We start from the raw sequence: 17,928 nt of genomic DNA, 5'->3' as shown, positions 1-17,928 counted from the left end.
CCTCGTGAAGTTGAATAGTTTTGATTACTGTTTGTAGTGGAATTTTTGTCAAAGCTACTAGATACTAAGACTACCCATAGTATGAGTTTATGTAAGCCACATTTAATCTGCATCTCCTATCAGCCCAGAAAGGAAGCTTCTTCACAGAACAGCATATAGGAGAAGGGGGACGTGCCAATTTTAATCAGGAGAATAGAGAAGGAAAAATAAATGTAAAGTCACTGGCCCCTATAAAAATCTTTCTCGTGGTAGAATCTTCTTGTTTTTACTTAGTGGTAAGCTGCCTAGAGACATCTTTTGGTGAAATGGGCATCATATAACTTTACTAAATAACAACACTTAACAATATACAATGTATTCAACATATACACATACATACATACCAATATACATTCCATACAAATATGCATATATGCATATATTCCATACATACCTAAAACGTAAGTGCACTCAAATTATATGTTTACTGTCACATTAAGTCTGGCTCCTTATACATGCATCCTCAGCCTTTAAAAACTAAACAGGAAAAAAACCTAAAACCATTAAGAACTAAACATTCCAATATTTTCCAGGACATGCTATATAGTACCAGGAGAAAATGCAACTATTTCTCAGGTTAATATGATATTAAGTCAATCACATCAGAAAAAAAATAAACTTGGGTGCATTTGTACTTTCTCTCCATGTAACACTGGGAGACAAAACTATATAATAGGATAAAACACTGGATTTATTTAAATCTCAATTTCTCAAACACAAAATGAAGAATAGCCTTCATATACATTTATTTGGATTCGGCTTTATTTTCATGGAAGCTATAAAAGTTAGGAAATACTTTCTTATGTAGGTATTCCTGCACATCGTTTTTGTTGTCCAATGGGTTAAACTCAAAAAATGGGATCTGAAATGTAAAGAAATGCAGGAAACATTATTCAAATAATTCTGCAGAGATTAAAACATTAGAACAATTTTATCCTGTTTTCTTTTTTAAAATAAAGACATGAGCAGCCTTATCACAAAAGGTCATTTAATCCCTTTTCATTTACTTTCCCCACCTGATAAATAAAGGCCTTGTTCCTGCCCTGTTCCAATATTCTTGACAGTCCTGTCACCTATGCTTTGATGCAAGAATGGCTCCAGGCATATGGCACAACAGGAATCCAATGGCAACGGGTCCTTGGGGGACTACAACTGGGGATTTTAGTCTTGAATAATGGCTGTCTTCTAATAAAACTGAAATGCTAAGTGCTACAACAAAATCCAATTATACCCACTGGGGAGAGTTCATCTAAGGGTTATGAACATAGTTTAAAGTGAAACATTCAATTTAAAATGAAGACAATCCCAAAGGCAGTCTCAAAGTGGGAAAAAGAAAGATTCCTGTCTGAAAATTGTAAGAGTTATTTTTGGTCTAGTACTGAACTAGACACTCCAGTGATTCAATTCAATATAATGGCAATAATGTATGTACTGGTATTAAGAACTGGATAGTGAAATATTGCTTTGAGACATACACTTTTTATTTAATTTGTATACTGCCTTTATTATTTTTACAAATAGATGATGAACATATCCAACACACTTTTACTCCTCCTATTTTCCCCACAACAATTCTGTGAGGTGAATTGGGCTGAGAGAGTGACTGGCTCAAGTCACCAGACTGGCTTTCACAGCTAAGCCAGGATTTGAACTCACACTCTCCTGCTTCCTAGCCTCATGCTCTTAGTTCATTCTTTAGCTATGAGACCAAGAACAAAATAGTCTGGATCAACCCTCAGAAGTAATCATTTCTATGAACAAAGCACCAATATGGATCTCCAAATATAGTTAAATATTTGAAGAAGGGTGTTCCTATCTCTTGAAATATGTAGCAATATTATTGAATTTACCTGTACAACCACATAACCAATGAGCTTCAGGTGTCTTTGCTTAATGGATTCTTTTCCAAGAAGATTGTGACTATTAGCACAAAATCTTTTTTCATCATCAATGCAGAGAGCTATTCTGTAAAATCAAAACATTGCCAGTGCTTCAAATTCAAAATGTCAGTGCAGGCTTTTTTAAGTCAGAGCCCTTCAAAAGGGTTAGATTACAACTCATTACTGACCAGCACAAAAAATAATGTTGGATATACTGCAACACATCTGAAGGGAAACATGTTGGGAAAAGCTGACCATTCCTACTTTTTTTTTTAAAGCGAATGCCATCACAATATGAACAATAGTTCATTATAGGCTAGTTTTGCCTGTTTTAGGTAAAACATTTTTGCTTTTTTTTTTAGGTAAAACCATTGTAAAACATGCCTACTGCAATGACTACAGGATGCCACAAACAGCTGCAAATGCAGCGTGGCTGGCAAGTACCCGAAGTGTGGTCACATGACTGCAGGGAGCAAGGGCATCAGAACTTTGAATCTGGTTTGTAAGTACCCACAGGGAGATCTGTTGTAACTTCAATTGGTTGCTAACTGACTGGTCTTAAGTCGAGGACTACCTGCAGTCTTCTGGAACAGATAGTCTTCCTAGTTGATATTTCAGTTCAGTACAGTTCTGGTGTGCAACCACAATGAAGCATAACCAAGTAACTCATTCAGACAGTTTGCAGGAGGCGAGTCGGAAAGCCTCTGCGCCTGTGCAAAGTGTGCATTTGGTGCACCCAAAGCACGCCCACCAAGCCACGCCCATCGAACCAGTGGTAAACTATTTTGAAACCCACCACTGATAAATATATATGACAAAAGTTGGTCAACCTCTTTCACCCTGACACACACTTGAGAGAATTGTAAAACAAGCAGTTCCAAGCAGAGTCAAGTTAGCATTAGGGGCATAAACAGGAGCCTAGACGGATGGACAAAAAGATTGTGGGTTTTCATTGGCTTATGGCTATTGTGAGAATTAAAAGTAGTTTGCTGCGCAAAGGAAATCCATGGACTTTTTGGGACCAGAATCATCTGCCATAGCAGTAAGGTGTGAACAGGGATTCCTTCCTTCTGAAGGTAGCATGATGGATTTGCATGCTGCCACCTTCTTTAGGAAACAGCTCTAGGGAACTGCAACAGTATGGAAAGGAAGGGGCAAAAACATAGCAAAAACACTAGCTTGACTTGAACATTGAAAAATGTGTGGTGAGTTCTCAGGTGTTGAGTTAAAACTAAAAAGACTTGGAACTCTTAAACCACAATATTGCTGATATTCTACCAATGTTAGCACATGTATAATGCTTTGCTTCTTCTATCACAATCAGAATCAACCACATAGGAAAAAGTAGAATAAACTTTTCAAACAGAAATATAAACCAAATGCTAGAAATAATGTTTTACTTTTTCATGAGAAAATAAAACTGAAAAGTTTCTTCAGGTTGTGAACTCACTTTGGAAAATAACCAACCAACCATCCAGTTTTCCTTACCTTTCATATACCTCATCGTATGCGTTGACGGGTAGTACAAATCCTTCTTCATTGAGCTTAATCTCAATATCTTGTACAGAGAAACAGAAAGAAAATAACATTCCTCGCAACTATCTTTTTGCTGAATTTCATTACTTTTCATAATTGAATAAACTTATTTTTAATCAAAATTTTAATCAAACAAGGAAATGGGCAGCCTTACTATTTGTTAAATACATTTAACTTGGCTAGAAACAAACATAGCTGTGCTCGAATAAAATCTTAAGAATTCTAAGAAAATACTCACGTTCCATGCAGTTGAAAGTGGCTTAAAAAGTAGGAGGTAGAAGGCTTCAAAGAAATTGTCTAGGGCCCTTGCACCAATGGAAGATGTATTGTTTCACTTTTTATCCCCACCATTATGTCCCCACATCCAAACCAATTGACTGCATGGAGAGTCAATCACTCTTGCTGGAGTTCTGAAGGTATAGTTTACAGAGTTCACACTGAATGAACATGAGCTTCTAGGAATATAGTTTCCAGAACTTCAGTGCTATGTATGAATATTCGATACAAATACTCTGAAGAACAAATTCCAACAATAGAGATAAGACATCATGAGAGAAATAACACCAGCGGAAACTATTGCCTAAGTCCAAAGCAAATCCCTGCAGTCATCGAAAGGCCTAGCAGAACTCACAGAGATTTCCAAAAGTTAATACAAAACTATATTTTTTAATGTGATGCAAAGGGAAAATAATCAAATATATTGCTGAAGATTAACCTCATCTCACCCATTACTCCTTGGAATATGGCCATTCAACCCACTCAATCCTGGAAAAAAAAACTGCACCCATCTAAACTAAACACAGCTATTTGAAAAGTACAGACAGTTTGCTCACCTATAGTGTAGTGATATGGTGTCAGAACATTATAGACAAAATATTTTTGGCTCCCTAAGAGGTCAATCATGCCAGCCTTCACTCTGTTGAAAAGATGAAGATCAACCTTGGATTCTAATGACTCACATCTAGTGTAAAAGGACTTGACTTGGTAGTCTAGGGGGAGCCTGAGCCTCTGCAAAGACAAAAGATTAGAATTTTAATCAATTTTATGACAAGTTGCTTCCTGCTGATTAACAAAACAAATATGAGTAAATATGAGTAAACATTAACAAGGTACATAATGCTGGAATAATAATGACGAATAAGGCGGAGAAGACACAGCAGAGAAACCACCACGTTGGAAAACCTATAAAGTAGCATTAACAGACTCTTATTTTTCTCTCCATTTACAAGACAATGTAACTTATTTTCCAGATGCAGATGTCATGCCCTGGAATGCTTCTTTGGGGTTTATGCTATAATGGGAGCAGAAGTCTGCCCCCCCCCCGGTATAAATCTATATGAACACTTTCATCCTGTATATCTTATGGCCAAAAACTCACAGGACTACAGCCAAAAATGCCAGCAAAATTATTACTGCTGGTATGGAGGATTACTTACAAGCAACATTAATATATTTGGCCATTAGTATTATGCAACACTTATTGGATTGAGTACAAATGTACAGATGCTGGCATTTGCTTAACGATTAACATCAATTACCATCAAAAATATCATACCTTATAGTATGGACACTCCAGTCCAATGGTTAAAAACAGCTGAGTCAACTGAGAAAGAATCTTCGATCTTGGACTTTCAGCTAAGATCCAAACAACCAGACAGACACATCATCACACAGCAACTTAAAGTTAATTGCTCAGCTTTCATTTTTACTAATGTTTATAATGCCGCTCTAACCCCAAAAGATTCTTGAGCGGTTTATATTCCCTTAAGAGTTAGAAAAAGTTAAATCATCATTCTCATCATTAAATAAGAATTATGAGTCCTCTAATGCCAAAGAAAAGCAAACATCATTTAAAAAAATGTTTTAAGGGGAGGGGGCACTCATAACAACTATGGAATAGCCACATTTTGATAATTGTCTAAAAAGTCAACACAGTCAAATCAGTCTAAGCTTGGGGCAGGGGGTGTTCCAAAGAAGGTGCCATAACTGAGAAGAAAAATCTCTGTGATTCCTGAAGAGAACATTCTCTAGAGCAGAGTTCCCCAATGTTTTCGGCTTTGCAGAAACCATTGCTCGCTCGCCCGCAGCTCATGCAAATGAGGATGGATGCATGCACGCTCGCCAGCTGTTTCTGCGGCCCAGTTATAAACACCTCATGGCCTACTAGTGGGCTAAGGCTGACAGGTTGGGGGGCCCCTGCACTAGAACAGCGGTTGCCAACCGGTGGGCTGCGGCCCACTTGTGGGCCACAAGAAAATTTTGGTGGGCCACAGAGAAATCTCACCCCCAGAGCACCCCCCAAAGCAATTAATCCAGGCTGCGCAGAAACACAAGGCTGCGCCACCCACATGGCCCGCGGGAACTTTCCCTGCCCACTCACTCCTTACCCAGCAAACTTGCCTGCTAAATTGCTATTTTTCCTTTTTCCGACCATCAGCTGTTCTGCTGTGCCGGGAGATTGCTTGCTTTCTAGCTAGTCTTTAGATCTTCGGCTCTGCTTTTAAGCACAGCCGAACCTCCCTTAGGACTGAAGGTTCTATTATTCAGTGCAGACTCACAGCAAGCAAATTTTATGTGACAGACTGAGCTAGCTGATGGCAGATAGATAGATCACTGAATGATTCTGTGAGCAACTCAATCTGCCTGCCTGCTTTGCCTGATTTTGGGTAAAAGTTGTTCTTTTTTTATTAAAGAAATCAATATTTATATAAATATTTATAATATTTACACACAAGCCATGCCCAGCTAGTCACATGACCACCAAGCCACAAATTAGGCCATGCCCACAGAACCGGTTAGTGGTCCCTGGGATTTAAAATTATGAGTTTGGTAGTCCTTGAGGTCCAAAAGGTTGATGACCCCTGCCCTAGAAGGATCTGTATAGAGTTTACGCTTCCAGATCTTACAAAACAGGCACTGCCCACTGATAGGGATCCTGTAGAATGTTTTAAAGGAAACAATCAGCATCTTGATTACCATCCAGAAGGAAACTGGTAATCAACACAGTTTTCAAAATGGAGAAGTTTATAAAGGAGAACCTACAGTAATTCTTAGAAGTTTGTGAACCCTTTTTGAGTGTTCAATATTTATGCATAAATATGACCTAAAACATGATCTATACAAGTTCTAAAACTAGATAAAAGCCAATTGAATAAGCAAATCAAAAGCATTATGCCTGTTTATTTATTTATTGAAGAAAAGAATGCAAAGCTACATATTTGTGGCAAAATTATTTCATGTAGTCCTCAATTTGTGGTCACAATTGGGACCAGAATTTCCTTTGCTAAGCAAAGTAGTTATTAAATGAGTCATGGCCACTTTTATGGCCTTTTTTGCCAGAGTTGTTAAACCAACCATGAGGTCATTAAGCAAATTCAGCTTCTCTCTTGACGTTGCTTGTCAGAAGCTGGCTGGCAATATTGCAAATGGAGATGATGTAACCCTGGAATGCTGCAATCATCACAAACACATGCCACTTGTCAGGCACCTGGCTTTAACTGTGGGGATTCTATGATTGTAGGAAGTGCGAGGACTGATCCCATTTTTCAGTGATAACCTTTTTTGTCATTTTTTTACTGTGGGCACAATGGCACACATTAAAAATGAAATTCTGTTGCCTGCTCTCAAAAGTGTACACATACATAACACATACAGGTATACACATGCTAGCTAGCTAGCTATATTAATCATAGTCAATCTTGAATGCATATCGGAAAGAGGAAGCTTGAGAGTTCACAAGATTGATACTATATGAAACAAAACTGTGACTGAATATGTTCTGCTTGGTATACCACGGTAACAAGGCCTCACCAGTGCCATTGTAATTGCAAATGATTGGTAAACAAATGGTTTTAAGTCAATATAACTTTAAGAAATCTCCAAAATTTTAATCATATTTGGTTTGTTCTGTAAGTGCTATTATGTCTTTATAAATATTTTAAGACCAGGCAGGCATCTGAATGCCTTATTAATCTTCATTTAAGGAGCACCTATGGCTCTTACAAACTATTTGAAAACAACTGTTAGTAAGAGAGCTATTATAACAGAAATTATAAAGTTTACTTGCTTACCTTGCAATTCCTGAAGAAAAAAGGGACTGAACAGTTTTTCCATAAAATTGAGCGGGTAGCATTTAATGAGAATGCATGAATGAAGAAGGTTCACAAGTTCATGAGGCTCAAACTCAGAAAGTCGCATGCTAACGAACCTTTCAACCTGTCGGAAAAAAGATGGAGCAGACGGGGGCAAATAGTTGAGCTTCCCAAATGGAACAACCTGCTCAACAATCTGAGAAACGGTGAAATTATCAGCACTGTAGATAAAGGTTTCTGCCACTGCATTGAATATGGGTTTGGAAAGAATGCATAGCGTGCTGCAGTACTGCATGATTTTGGAAATTGTGTTGGGATGCATCACAAAGGCAAATTTAGTAACATGTCTTTCTAGCGCCTCTGTGAAACGCTGGTCAGAGCATCTGAAATGAATGAATGCTTCCAGCACATCTATCATTTCATCATCTGTAAAGTACGGGATATAGCATGATGCATGCTTACAAAGTTTTATTATCAAGTTATTGACCTGGGTTTTATCTAAAACAACCAGAGCACTTAACACTGTACTTGTCTGTTTGGGAGTGAACTGGCAATCTTCTGTCTCTGCAAAACTGTTCATTTTGCTTAGCAGGTTCTGGAACAGGTTCGTTCTCCTACCTACATACAGCTGCAGAGTTCTGTATACCAGGACCATTTCTTCAATCTTCCAGTCCTCAACATTTGTACTCTGAATTTGATTCATAATTTGTTCCAGCACAGCCTGTTCTGGTCCTCCAAGGTTAAATAAGCCTTCTCCAAGAATACACAAATTTTTAATGGTCATTTGTCCCTTATCAAGACGTTGCTGGGTCTCTGATACCAAGCAAACCATCAGGTTACTGCAAGGATCCACATGCAACTTTGTCAATGCATTTAGAGAATTTACAAGAGCAGAGTCAGATAAATGTGTAGATTCTTTCTCCAACCGCAAGCAAAGTGATTTGAACATATCATTTTCCATCAGCAACTCGGGACTTTTCATTAAGCTGTCTTGTAGCTGGACTTCACCCAACCGCTGAAAGATTGCTGCTACCATGATGTCAGATAAACTTTCCAATGAACTCACAAATTTGAAAATATCTTTGTATGAAGACCATTGGTTCAATTCTTTCAAAAATATCTGTTCACCTACTGTCTTGTTATTAGAATTTAAATTGTTATTGGCCTCTCCAAGATGTTGCACTGTTTCCACAACAGGGCTAGTGTGATTTTTTAGTTTCACATGGTAGTTTCTACAAGAAGTGCACAGGAACCCTCTTCTGTTTTCCAATAAAGAAGAGTCAAAGTGGCTGACTGCGAATTGCCTCATTTTCTGACAGAAATGGCTGAAGGCTCTGCTTCCAGTTAGTAATTGTCTGCATGCTTGTACATTTGAAACATATACACAGAAAGATTTGACAACCATGAAAGCCATCTTAGCTTGGCTGATGACATTGCCTGAAAACAGAAGAAAAAGTTAAATAGAAAGACTGACTTTTTAAACAGTTTGAAATGATAAGCAAGAGCAGCATAGAGTTAACATCAATGTCTCAATTCTGTGTGAGAATGAAATGATCAGAGTATGAGACTGTTAACCAATGAATTCAACTCAGAAAAATACCTTAAATATTAAGCATCTGTAAATATATCTTTGAAAGTATTATGAATAAGGCTAAAGTTCAAGTAAGTACCTAGATAAGACATGACAAGGGAGACATTTCAATCCTGCTCCTTGTCGGTATTGCCATGGTAAAAAAGAAAACAAACCCAATTATGCAAAATGCAATACATAAATAACTGCATATGTAAATTGTGCATTTGTTTTGGTAAACACTGCAGGATTCAAGACTTTTTATGTGAAATGCAACTACTGTGAGCTCTTTCCTACTCCTCGGCCAATGCGTTCTTCTCCGGTCCTCAAGGTAGGAGGAAGGAGGAAAGTGTGGCAAATTGCTATTGCCAGAAGGGTCCTTTTATTGCGGTTGGAAAAGGAGATCAGCAAAGTTACTGCTCTCACACAAGGGAGCCCACAACAACAAAGCACAACAACCACCCATAGAAACCAGAAATGGATTGAGGAGGAGCGCTACTGCCCAGGCCTGAGCAACAAAGCAAAAACATCCAAGGCAATTTACGAAGTCTGCACTACTATTACTCCTTCTCATCACTCCTTATCACCCAACCCAACGAGTTCAGGAAATAAGACAATGCACTTTAAAAAGCTCGGCTTAGAGAAGACAGCAGGATGTTACTAATTTGATAGGCTGGCCACGGACAGGTAATTGAACATGTAGCCTGTCTCTGGAGCTTCCTTCTTGTTGAATTGGAGGAGTTGTTCAGATCTCATGGGGAAAGCAGAAATCGAGATATAAGGCAAAGAATTTATCTGATGGTCAGTGTCTTTCTCAACTTTAAGATGAGTGGACTACAACTCCCAGCATTCCCCAGCCAGCATGTTGGCAGATAAGGTATAATAAATATTCCTTATAGAGTCTGTCATCTGCACCTCTATAACTGTCTGGTTTGGCTCTGCAACCCAACAAGACACAGACTCCAAAGAGGAACTAGGACTGCAGAAAAAACAATTACTGCCCACCTGCCTTCAACTGAGGACCTGTATACTGCACGAGTCAAAAAGAGGGCTGTGAAAGTATTTACAGATCCCTCACATCCCGGACATAAACGGTTTCAACTCCTTCCCTCAAAATGATGCTATAGAGCACTGCACACCAGAACAACTAGACACAAGAACAGTTTTCCCCCCAAAAACCATCATTCTGCTAAACAAATAATTCCCTCAACACTGTTCAACTATTTACAAAGTCTGCACTACTATTACTATTAATCTCAACACTCCTTATTACCATCCCCCCACTTGTGACTGTATGACTGTAACTTTGTTGCTTGTATCCTTACGATTTATATTGACTGTTTCCTAGTATGATTTGATTGCTTATTGTACCCTATGACTATTACTGAGTGTTGTACCTTATGATTCTTGACTCTTCATGAATGTATCTTTTCTTTTCTGTACACTGAGAGCATTTGCACCAAGACGAATTCCTTGTGTCTCCAATCACGCTTGGCCAATAAAGAATTCTATTCAAAAACAGTCGCAACAGTGGACACTCTCCTAAGCTTCCCGGCCTGTTTTTACTACCCTAGTAGCTGTAATCGCAGCACCCACCGACCAGAGCAGGGGTCTCCAACCTTGGTAACGTTAAGCCTGGAGGACTTCAACTCCCAGAATTCCCCAGCCAGCAAAGCTGGCTGGGGAATTCTGGGAGTTGAAGTCCTCCAGGCTTAACGTTACCAAGGTTGGAGACCCTGGGCCAGAGAACCGCAGTTCCCAAAGTTACAACAGCGTGCAAGCGGCGCGGAACAGCTTCCCCCTCCCCAAGGGTTACCAAGGGCTACTTAAGAGGGTATTAAGCCAAAAAAAAAACAACCCAAACAAACGGAGCGGGAGCCGCGCAGTCCTCCGACGGCCTCCACGCGGAGGTCATCCTTACCTTCTTCCCCAGCTATTTCAAGGTTCCACTTCTGGTTAAGCGCAGCGAACCAATCGGATCGCGTCTTTTCATTCTGTGCCCACCTCTCCTGGATTCACGGATTGGCTGAAAAAGTCGCAAAAGCCCACTTCGCCCCTTCAAGCGTGACCCTGATTTGCTTTTGCATACTTCGTGGAGATAGAAATGTACAGAGGGATACATGCCCGCCCTGCGCTCCCGTGTTGATTTTTGCTGGTAAGGATAGGATTGGAAATCGAAACTCATCGGCTTGACCAAAAAAAAAAAAAAAAGCCTCATCACTTCCAATGGCGGAGCTCGTTATCATTATTTTCCAATTCAACATCGTCGGCTACTGCAAGCAAGACGACCCAGCCCCTCCTGCTGTTAATAACAATTATTCAGGGGTTTGTTTTTTTTCTGAAAATTTTGCAAAACGATGCTATTATCTGGGACTGTAAATTGTTCCATTCTCTTGCATTTCGCAAAACTGAGCGGGATGAGACGTTTCTTAGGCGGGGCCCCCCTGTGGCCTTTCTCTGGAAGCTACAAAAAGGACGGAGGGGAGAAAGACGGTCGTCTCTTTATCTATTTGAATATTAATCTGCTTTTTTTAAATAAAAAAAATGTACCCACCCCCTTCATGACGGCTGTGTGACAGAGACAGAAAGTGCCCCAGGCCGGCGGCGTGGTGAAAGCAGCCTCTTCTTGGAGGGATTTCTGCAGAGCCGGCGCCCTTCGAGGCAAAAGACTGGAAAAGATCTCTTCGTGTGACCGCGCCCGGATGACTCTCTCCGATCCTGCGCCGGCGAGGATCTGAGTTCTGGAGGAGCGCAAAATTGGGCAGCGCACGTGTGATCGGAGCCTGTTGGCAACCTTCTCGTGAATACGAGCAGCTGCAGCTCTGCTTGAAGGAGAGGTATTTTTTTTCTTGGCGCAGAGGTGAGTTTTACCTTTATACATCCCCGAAATGATAAGACAGGTTCCCGGTGCGGAATTTGCCTGCCGGGCGAGATCCGCCAGGGTCTGGCTTGGGGGGGCTCTCCTTTCAAGTTATCCCACCTACAGGGGACTCACCACTTGATCCTCCCACCCACCCCAGTTATATTTATTTATTTTATTTATTTATTTGATTTGCCAATTGTTTACAAGATAATAAGTATAAGTGTATACATAGTTGTGAATACATGAAATGGGTACATATAAGAAAAATAAAAGAATAAGAGAAACAATAGGACAGGGACGGTAGGCACGTATCCCCCCACCTCCCCGCTTCCCGGCTTCGGACTTATGCTGCTTTCTAACTGAATTACGGTTTAGCTTTCTGTTAAAAAGAAAACAACTTTCTTGTTACTTGTGTACAGTAAGCCAGGGGTCTCCAACCGTGGCAACTTTAAGACTTGTGGACTTCAACTCCCAGAGTTCCTCAGCCAGCTGGCTGAGGAACTCTGGGAGTTGAAGTCCACAAGTCTTAAAGTTGCCACGGTTGGAGACCCCTGCAGTAAGCCGTTCGGAGCATTCGGAAACGGAGAGGAATGTAAGGGAAAGCAACAAATGCAGCGGTAGCTCCCATTGGTGCAAAACGTGGCATGCTTCAGTTGAGGTCCGTGTTAAAAATCTGCCCTGGATCAGTACTTTTCCGTGTACGATTTATAAAGCCCTTGGTGGCCTTAAGGCATGTTTGGGACCTGCCCTACACACCTTCCTGCCTGCTTTCAGGGATATATTTATTGGCCACGTGGGAATGCATTTGATCCTCAGTGTTTTTCCAAGAGCAGTCAAGGTGCATCTCTTCTGTCAGGCCTTTAGTTGCTCCCTTTAACATTAGTTTTTATTTTTGTTTTGTATTTTATTTGCTGTTAACCGAATAGAAGACTGAAACGCTAATAAATGTAGGTGCTATGCATTAAGAATTTTCACCCAGTGTATTTTCCTTTAAAACTCAAGATACGACCAAAACCAGGTTGGTGTAGAAAAGCGTTGTGTCTGTTCATTAGAAATAAGTGCACCACATTTTTTTTCTTTGCCTGCCCCCCTCAGTTAAACCTTGAAAAATGTGTTGTGAAAGAAATAGAAGATTTCTGCTGCTTTATGCGAGTCAGAAAGGACAGGCAAAAGCCATAGCTGAAGAAATATGCCAGGAGGCAAAGGAACATGGATTTGAAGCTGATATTCACTGCTTCAGTGAATCAGAGCAGGTAAGACTGTAATATTAAGAGCTGTTTTTCGACAAATTAAAAAATAAGCATTGAATGATTTGCCCTTCCTCTTGTACTCTGTTATCTGAATATTCAAATGTTTCCTTAGAAGTCTCTCAAAAAGCATGACTTATTTTTTTCTACTTAGTTTAAATCATGAAATAAACTGTTGTATTGTCAACTGTTTATATAGATCTATCTACAACTTTAACTTTTTTTCAAAGAGAAAAGGAACTGAAGGAGAAATAAAGGAACAAGGATATTTTTTTAAATGCATGTACATGAATTTCAGTTTCTTCAAGATATTTTAGAAAGTCAAGATTAAACTTAGAAAGACTAGAATTTGATCTCATTTCTTTCTAATCCAGAAATAGTATATTGTGCTGAATATAGCCTATGTAAAGCATTGTCTTGGATATCTAATAACTAGAAATGATTAAACTATGCAAGTATGCATGTACCCTGTAGTAGAATCAGTACTGATATGTATTTTCTAATGATCTAACCACACCTAGAGACATGCATGTTATTAGCCAGGGACTTTTTCCAGCCAGGATCTTTATAAGCAGAAGGGCTGCCTATCAGATTGATTTTGTCTCTGTGATGGGCAAAAATCTCTCTGCCAAGCAGCCCTGTTGCTTTCAAAGAAACTAGCTGGAAAAAACCTTCCTACCATTCAGAACAATCATGTTTGCTAGCTTACCAGCCAACAGTCACCTTTAGTGAAATAGGTGGCATACAATTTTGATAAATAAAAAGCCAGCAAACACAAATGTTTCTGAAGGTACAAAGGTTTTTTCCTGCTTGTCTTCTATTAAGAAAGCTTGCATTTGAGCTGGCTATCTGAGCCAAAAGCGAATGAATGCAATGTTTCTTAAAGGCAGAAAGCTTGGGAAAAGTCTTTTCTACCTTTCAGAAACATTGCATTTGCTAGTTTTTGAGCCAGAAAGCTAGCGGAAAAATTGGTTCTAAAAGTTAAAAATTCTAGTGAAGAGAGGGGATGAAAACTGCTGCACTAGGCCAGAGAAAGGAAGCTAGGAAGCTCAGATCTTCAGAAGTTTTTTTATCTGTTCCACCAGTGCAATTCTCTTCTGTTTACTTAATGGACCACAACCGACAAACTCAGAAATTGCAGTAAGTCACATGGGCACCTCACTTAATGATTGTAATGACTTATGACAAACACTCCAGGCCTAATTCTGTTCATAAGTTGAGGACTAAGTGTAAATTTTACTGTTAAAATGATTCATGTATATTCCATTGAAGTTGCAATCATATTTATTATTTTTTGTTAATTTTTTTCTATTAATGGCACAACTCTTAATCTTACTTTTTTCAGCCTATGTTTATGCTATAGTAGTCTTATAAATTATGTGTTGAATCACTGAATATTGATTGACTCTAAAGAGTTTGGTAATTCATATGGTAGATCTCTGTATATTTTTTGTATTGTTCGGGCTTTTGTCATAAAGATAGAACAGTGTTTCTCAACACTGGCAACTTTTAAGATATGTAGACTTGAACTCCCAGAATTCCCCAATCAACATCCCTTAATGTTGATATAAATTTCTTAGTGTATGTACAGATGACACAAAGTTATTTTGATTTTGTGCTCATTATTTTAACACAGTATTTTCCTTTTGATTTATAGTATAATTTGGATAAGGAAAAGGATCCTGTGGTTATTGTTACTTCTACTACTGGTACAGGAGAACTTCCAGATACTGCAATCAAATTTATAAAGGAAATTAATGACAAAAGTTTGCCATCTGATCACTTGTCTCATATACGATATGGACTGCTAGGTAAATGACTTATAAATTACTGTTCTCATGAAGAAGGAAAAAAATCTGAGTTAAGTATAAATCTCTCTTGTGGAGTAGATTAAATTCTTTCTCTATTTGCACTTGGTTCTGGAACAGTAGAGCCATTATAGGATTTTTGCAATTTAACTTAAGATCATGAGTAGTCTTCCATTCTTCTTAATCAATTTGGCATTGCTGAAAAGAATGTATATAGAGGAGGTACCCATCCTAGGTCTTTTTGTGTTGAGCCGGAAGTGCATTTTTCTTTGGTCAACCTTTCTTTCAAAGCTCAGCTGCAGATCTGGATGTGGGTCGGATGCTATACTTTTTCCTTCTATTTTTGCCTGAAAAGTAGATTTAAAAATTGTAACTAAAATAGTCATAAAGAAACTAGGTAACATAAAATAAAACTTAGAGATAAAAAAAATCAAATACAATTTTAAAGTCTGTAAATAACAAACCAAATCCAACAAAATTTGAAACAGTGTCATCAGTGTCCTGTTAAAGAATGACAGTAAAATGGCTTTTATAAATAATACTTTAGTGAAAGAACATGATTTTTCCAAAGGACATTTTTCTGTGCAAGTTATAAAACATTTATTTTATTTAAAACATTTATATAGCCACCCATCTTTCAAGCAACTCTGGGCTGCTTCCAAATATATTATCACATATCATGCAAAGTTTATAAATGATATAAAATTTAACTATTAACTTGTGTTTACTGAAGCAACATTATTTATCTCTGGCTAGACACTATTGCTCATCTGAGATTGAAAACTGATTCCTTTGATTCTCTTAATTCCTCTTCTGTTAGGATTAGATTCGCCCCAGATCACTTTATTATTTGGGCAATTTAAATGTTCAATAATTCTTCCATCATTGCCTACCCCCACAGAAATTCCTTGGGTATCAAGTAACTAACAAAGAGCAAAAACAATTCTTCCATAATGCAAAGCCCCATTTCAATTACCAGTCACTCAAGCCAACTCTTTTAATTATTTTCGTTAGGACTTGTGTTTCTTTTTAGTTAGCTAACTCAGTATAACTAATCAAATTTATTCATCAAATTTATAAAGCTGTCCAACTCCTTCATGATTCTGGGCAGAGGACAACATTAACAACAGTGGAAAACAATATAATAAAGAAAGGACAATTATGTCTGGATAGAGTGATAAAACTCACAACTGAACATATATATTTCCGTAGAATTGCTCCCTCTCCCAATCTGCCCTGTTCCAAGGCCTGCAATTCTTTTTTTAGAAAGAAAATTTTATATTATTTTTAAGGGCCATTTGGGCAAAGACAAGATAGAAAGACAAGATAAATCTTGAGAAGGGAAATACTTTTCCAGAGGGCAGGTGCAACAATAGAGAAACCCTTGTTCCTGGGTTCCATTAGGTCAGGGGTCTGCAACCTTAAACACTTGAGTCATTTGGACCCGTTTCCCACAGAAAACACCAGGAGCCACAAAACATGGCTGGGCGTGGCCAACTTTATGTCACTCCCACCCAGTCACATGACACCCCCCCCGCCACGCCTACCCAGGTTTTGTGGCTCCTGGTATTTTCTCTGGGAAACAGGTCTCTTTCCCCCCCTCTCTCCCACTCAACTCTTTCTCCCTCTCTCTCTCTTTCATCTCTCTTTCTCTCATCTCTCTCTCATCTCTCTTTCTCTCTCTCTCTCTCTCTCTCTCTCTCTTGTGTTCCCTCTTGAACCATTTCAAAGTCGCGTGTCTCCCCGAGCGATTGAGGTGCATGCAGCACCAACAAGTGCCGGAAGAAGAGGCAAGTACAGGGGCGTACAAAGAGCCGCGGGTTGCCAACATCCTCATTAAATGATAGTGTTTGATCACTGAGACTCAGAGCATGCCAACTCTGTCAAACTGTATAGCACTGGAGACAGTAATCCCTCAATGCCATGAAGGATTTTATAGGTAACCCATACATTGAATTGCACATGGAAACTAAGTAGAAACCAATGCAGGTCATGAAGAAAGGTTTTCCCATTACTACCCAACTGCTGCATCATGTACCATTTGCAGTTTACGTATTGCCTTAAAGGGCAGCCCCAAGTAAAGCGTATGTAGTTCCCTACATGCAAGATGACCAAGGAATAAGTAATTCCACTGCATGTCACCTCCCAGCTGGCCTTCAACCAGGAGGAAATGACGTTCATATTCCATCTTATTCCAAAAAGAACTCACAATTTCTGAAGTTCTTTCTGGTTGGTTGAAGTATGGAGTTCATTTAGTCTTTTGCCTAGACATTGTCTATATGGAATATATACTAATTCGATTTCTATGGAGATCGAAAGAAACTGGAAGAAACTGAAGCTCTTCCATAAGGAGAGGCTGTAGAGAATTCTTTGGTTTATGCTCATAGCTGTTACTCAAATGATTAGACTTCTGTAAACAGATAGCAAAAGATATATTTCAGCCAATCATACATCATAGTGTTGGAGCGGTATTGGCTAGAGATGATGGGTATTGGAATCGAGGTCTAAGCTAGTTGAGGAATGCTGACCTAGAATTCCCCAGTACAATCTTTACAGAGGAGTGTACTAGAATATAGGCATTACGTTGACTCATTCTAGGGTTTTGGGAGGGGGGATGTAGAGATGGCTGGTTTCTTGTTTGTTTTTTATTTTTCAAGTGCTTGAGTATATTTCTAAATTCATTTTGAAATTATTTGTCTATTTGCATGATCTGGGTGTCTGATGTTTAATCCTTTATAACTATCTGGTTTGGTTCTGCAACCCAACAAGACAGACACAGACTTCAGACAGTAATTAGGACCGGAAAAAAAAACAATTACTACCACCCTGCCTTCAACTGAGGACCTGTATATTGCATGAGTCAAAAAGAGGGCTGTGAAAATATTTACAGACCC

General features: G+C 39.0%; 2 protein-coding genes across 8 annotated transcripts in view; one reads left to right on the top strand and one right to left on the bottom strand.

The window, feature by feature from the left end:
• The window catches only part of MTRR (5-methyltetrahydrofolate-homocysteine methyltransferase reductase), a 42,254-nt gene that overhangs the window by 1,678 nt on the left and 22,648 nt on the right, over positions 1–17,928 (top strand). The window contains exons 1-3 of one of the 5 annotated variants that reach the window (XM_087961105.1): positions 11,720–11,953; positions 13,075–13,232; positions 14,884–15,037. In XM_087961105.1, coding sequence (XP_087817231.1) covers positions 13,089–13,232; positions 14,884–15,037 — 298 coding nt within the window. In that variant the 5' untranslated portion in view covers positions 11,720–11,953; positions 13,075–13,088. Of the gene's footprint in view, positions 1–11,719; positions 11,981–12,479; positions 12,638–13,074; positions 13,233–14,883; positions 15,038–17,928 lie in introns of those variants that run through there. The other 4 variants (XM_087961107.1, XM_087961108.1, XM_087961106.1 and 1 more) reach the window with 4 other exon arrangements.
• FASTKD3 (FASTK mitochondrial RNA regulator 3) lies at positions 713–11,260 on the bottom strand. Of its 3 annotated transcripts, none has more exons than XM_087961112.1 (7): positions 11,038–11,260; positions 7,526–8,983; positions 5,011–5,090; positions 4,289–4,463; positions 3,408–3,477; positions 1,890–2,004; positions 713–901 (listed from the first exon to the last, which is right to left on the bottom strand). In XM_087961112.1, the coding sequence occupies exons 2-7, from the start codon at positions 8,958–8,960 to the stop codon at positions 785–787; spliced, it is 1,992 nt and encodes a 663-aa protein (XP_087817238.1). In that variant the 5' UTR covers positions 8,961–8,983; positions 11,038–11,260; the 3' UTR covers positions 713–784. The 3 variants fall into 3 exon arrangements, with proteins under 3 accessions (XP_087817238.1, XP_087817236.1, XP_087817237.1); XM_087961110.1 differs by having other exon boundaries at positions 10,888–11,073; XM_087961111.1 differs by having other exon boundaries at positions 10,514–11,047.

This window comes from Notechis scutatus, chromosome 3, assembly GCF_049901735.1.
Source record: "Notechis scutatus isolate UNSWTSFEM ecotype Mainland chromosome 3, rNotScu1.2, whole genome shotgun sequence".
NCBI lineage: Eukaryota > Metazoa > Chordata > Lepidosauria > Squamata > Elapidae > Notechis > Notechis scutatus.
Note: the sequence above shows the minus strand (reverse complement) of the source record. Positions and strands in the feature narration are given on the sequence as shown.

Bases quoted from the DNA above. Each gene is read 5' to 3' on its own strand.
- FASTKD3 (XM_087961112.1), bottom strand. From the start codon at position 8,960: ATGGCTTTCATGGTTGTCAAATCTTTCTGTGTATATGTTTCAAATGTA. The intron at 4,464-5,010 runs GTATGATATTTT...TTGTCTTTGCAG, and splicing joins TGGAGTGTCCATACTATAAG to AGGCTCAGGCTCCCCCTAGA. The intron at 3,478-4,288 runs GTGAGCAAACTG...TCTCTGTACAAG, and splicing joins ACCATATCACTACACTATAG to ATATTGAGATTAAGCTCAAT.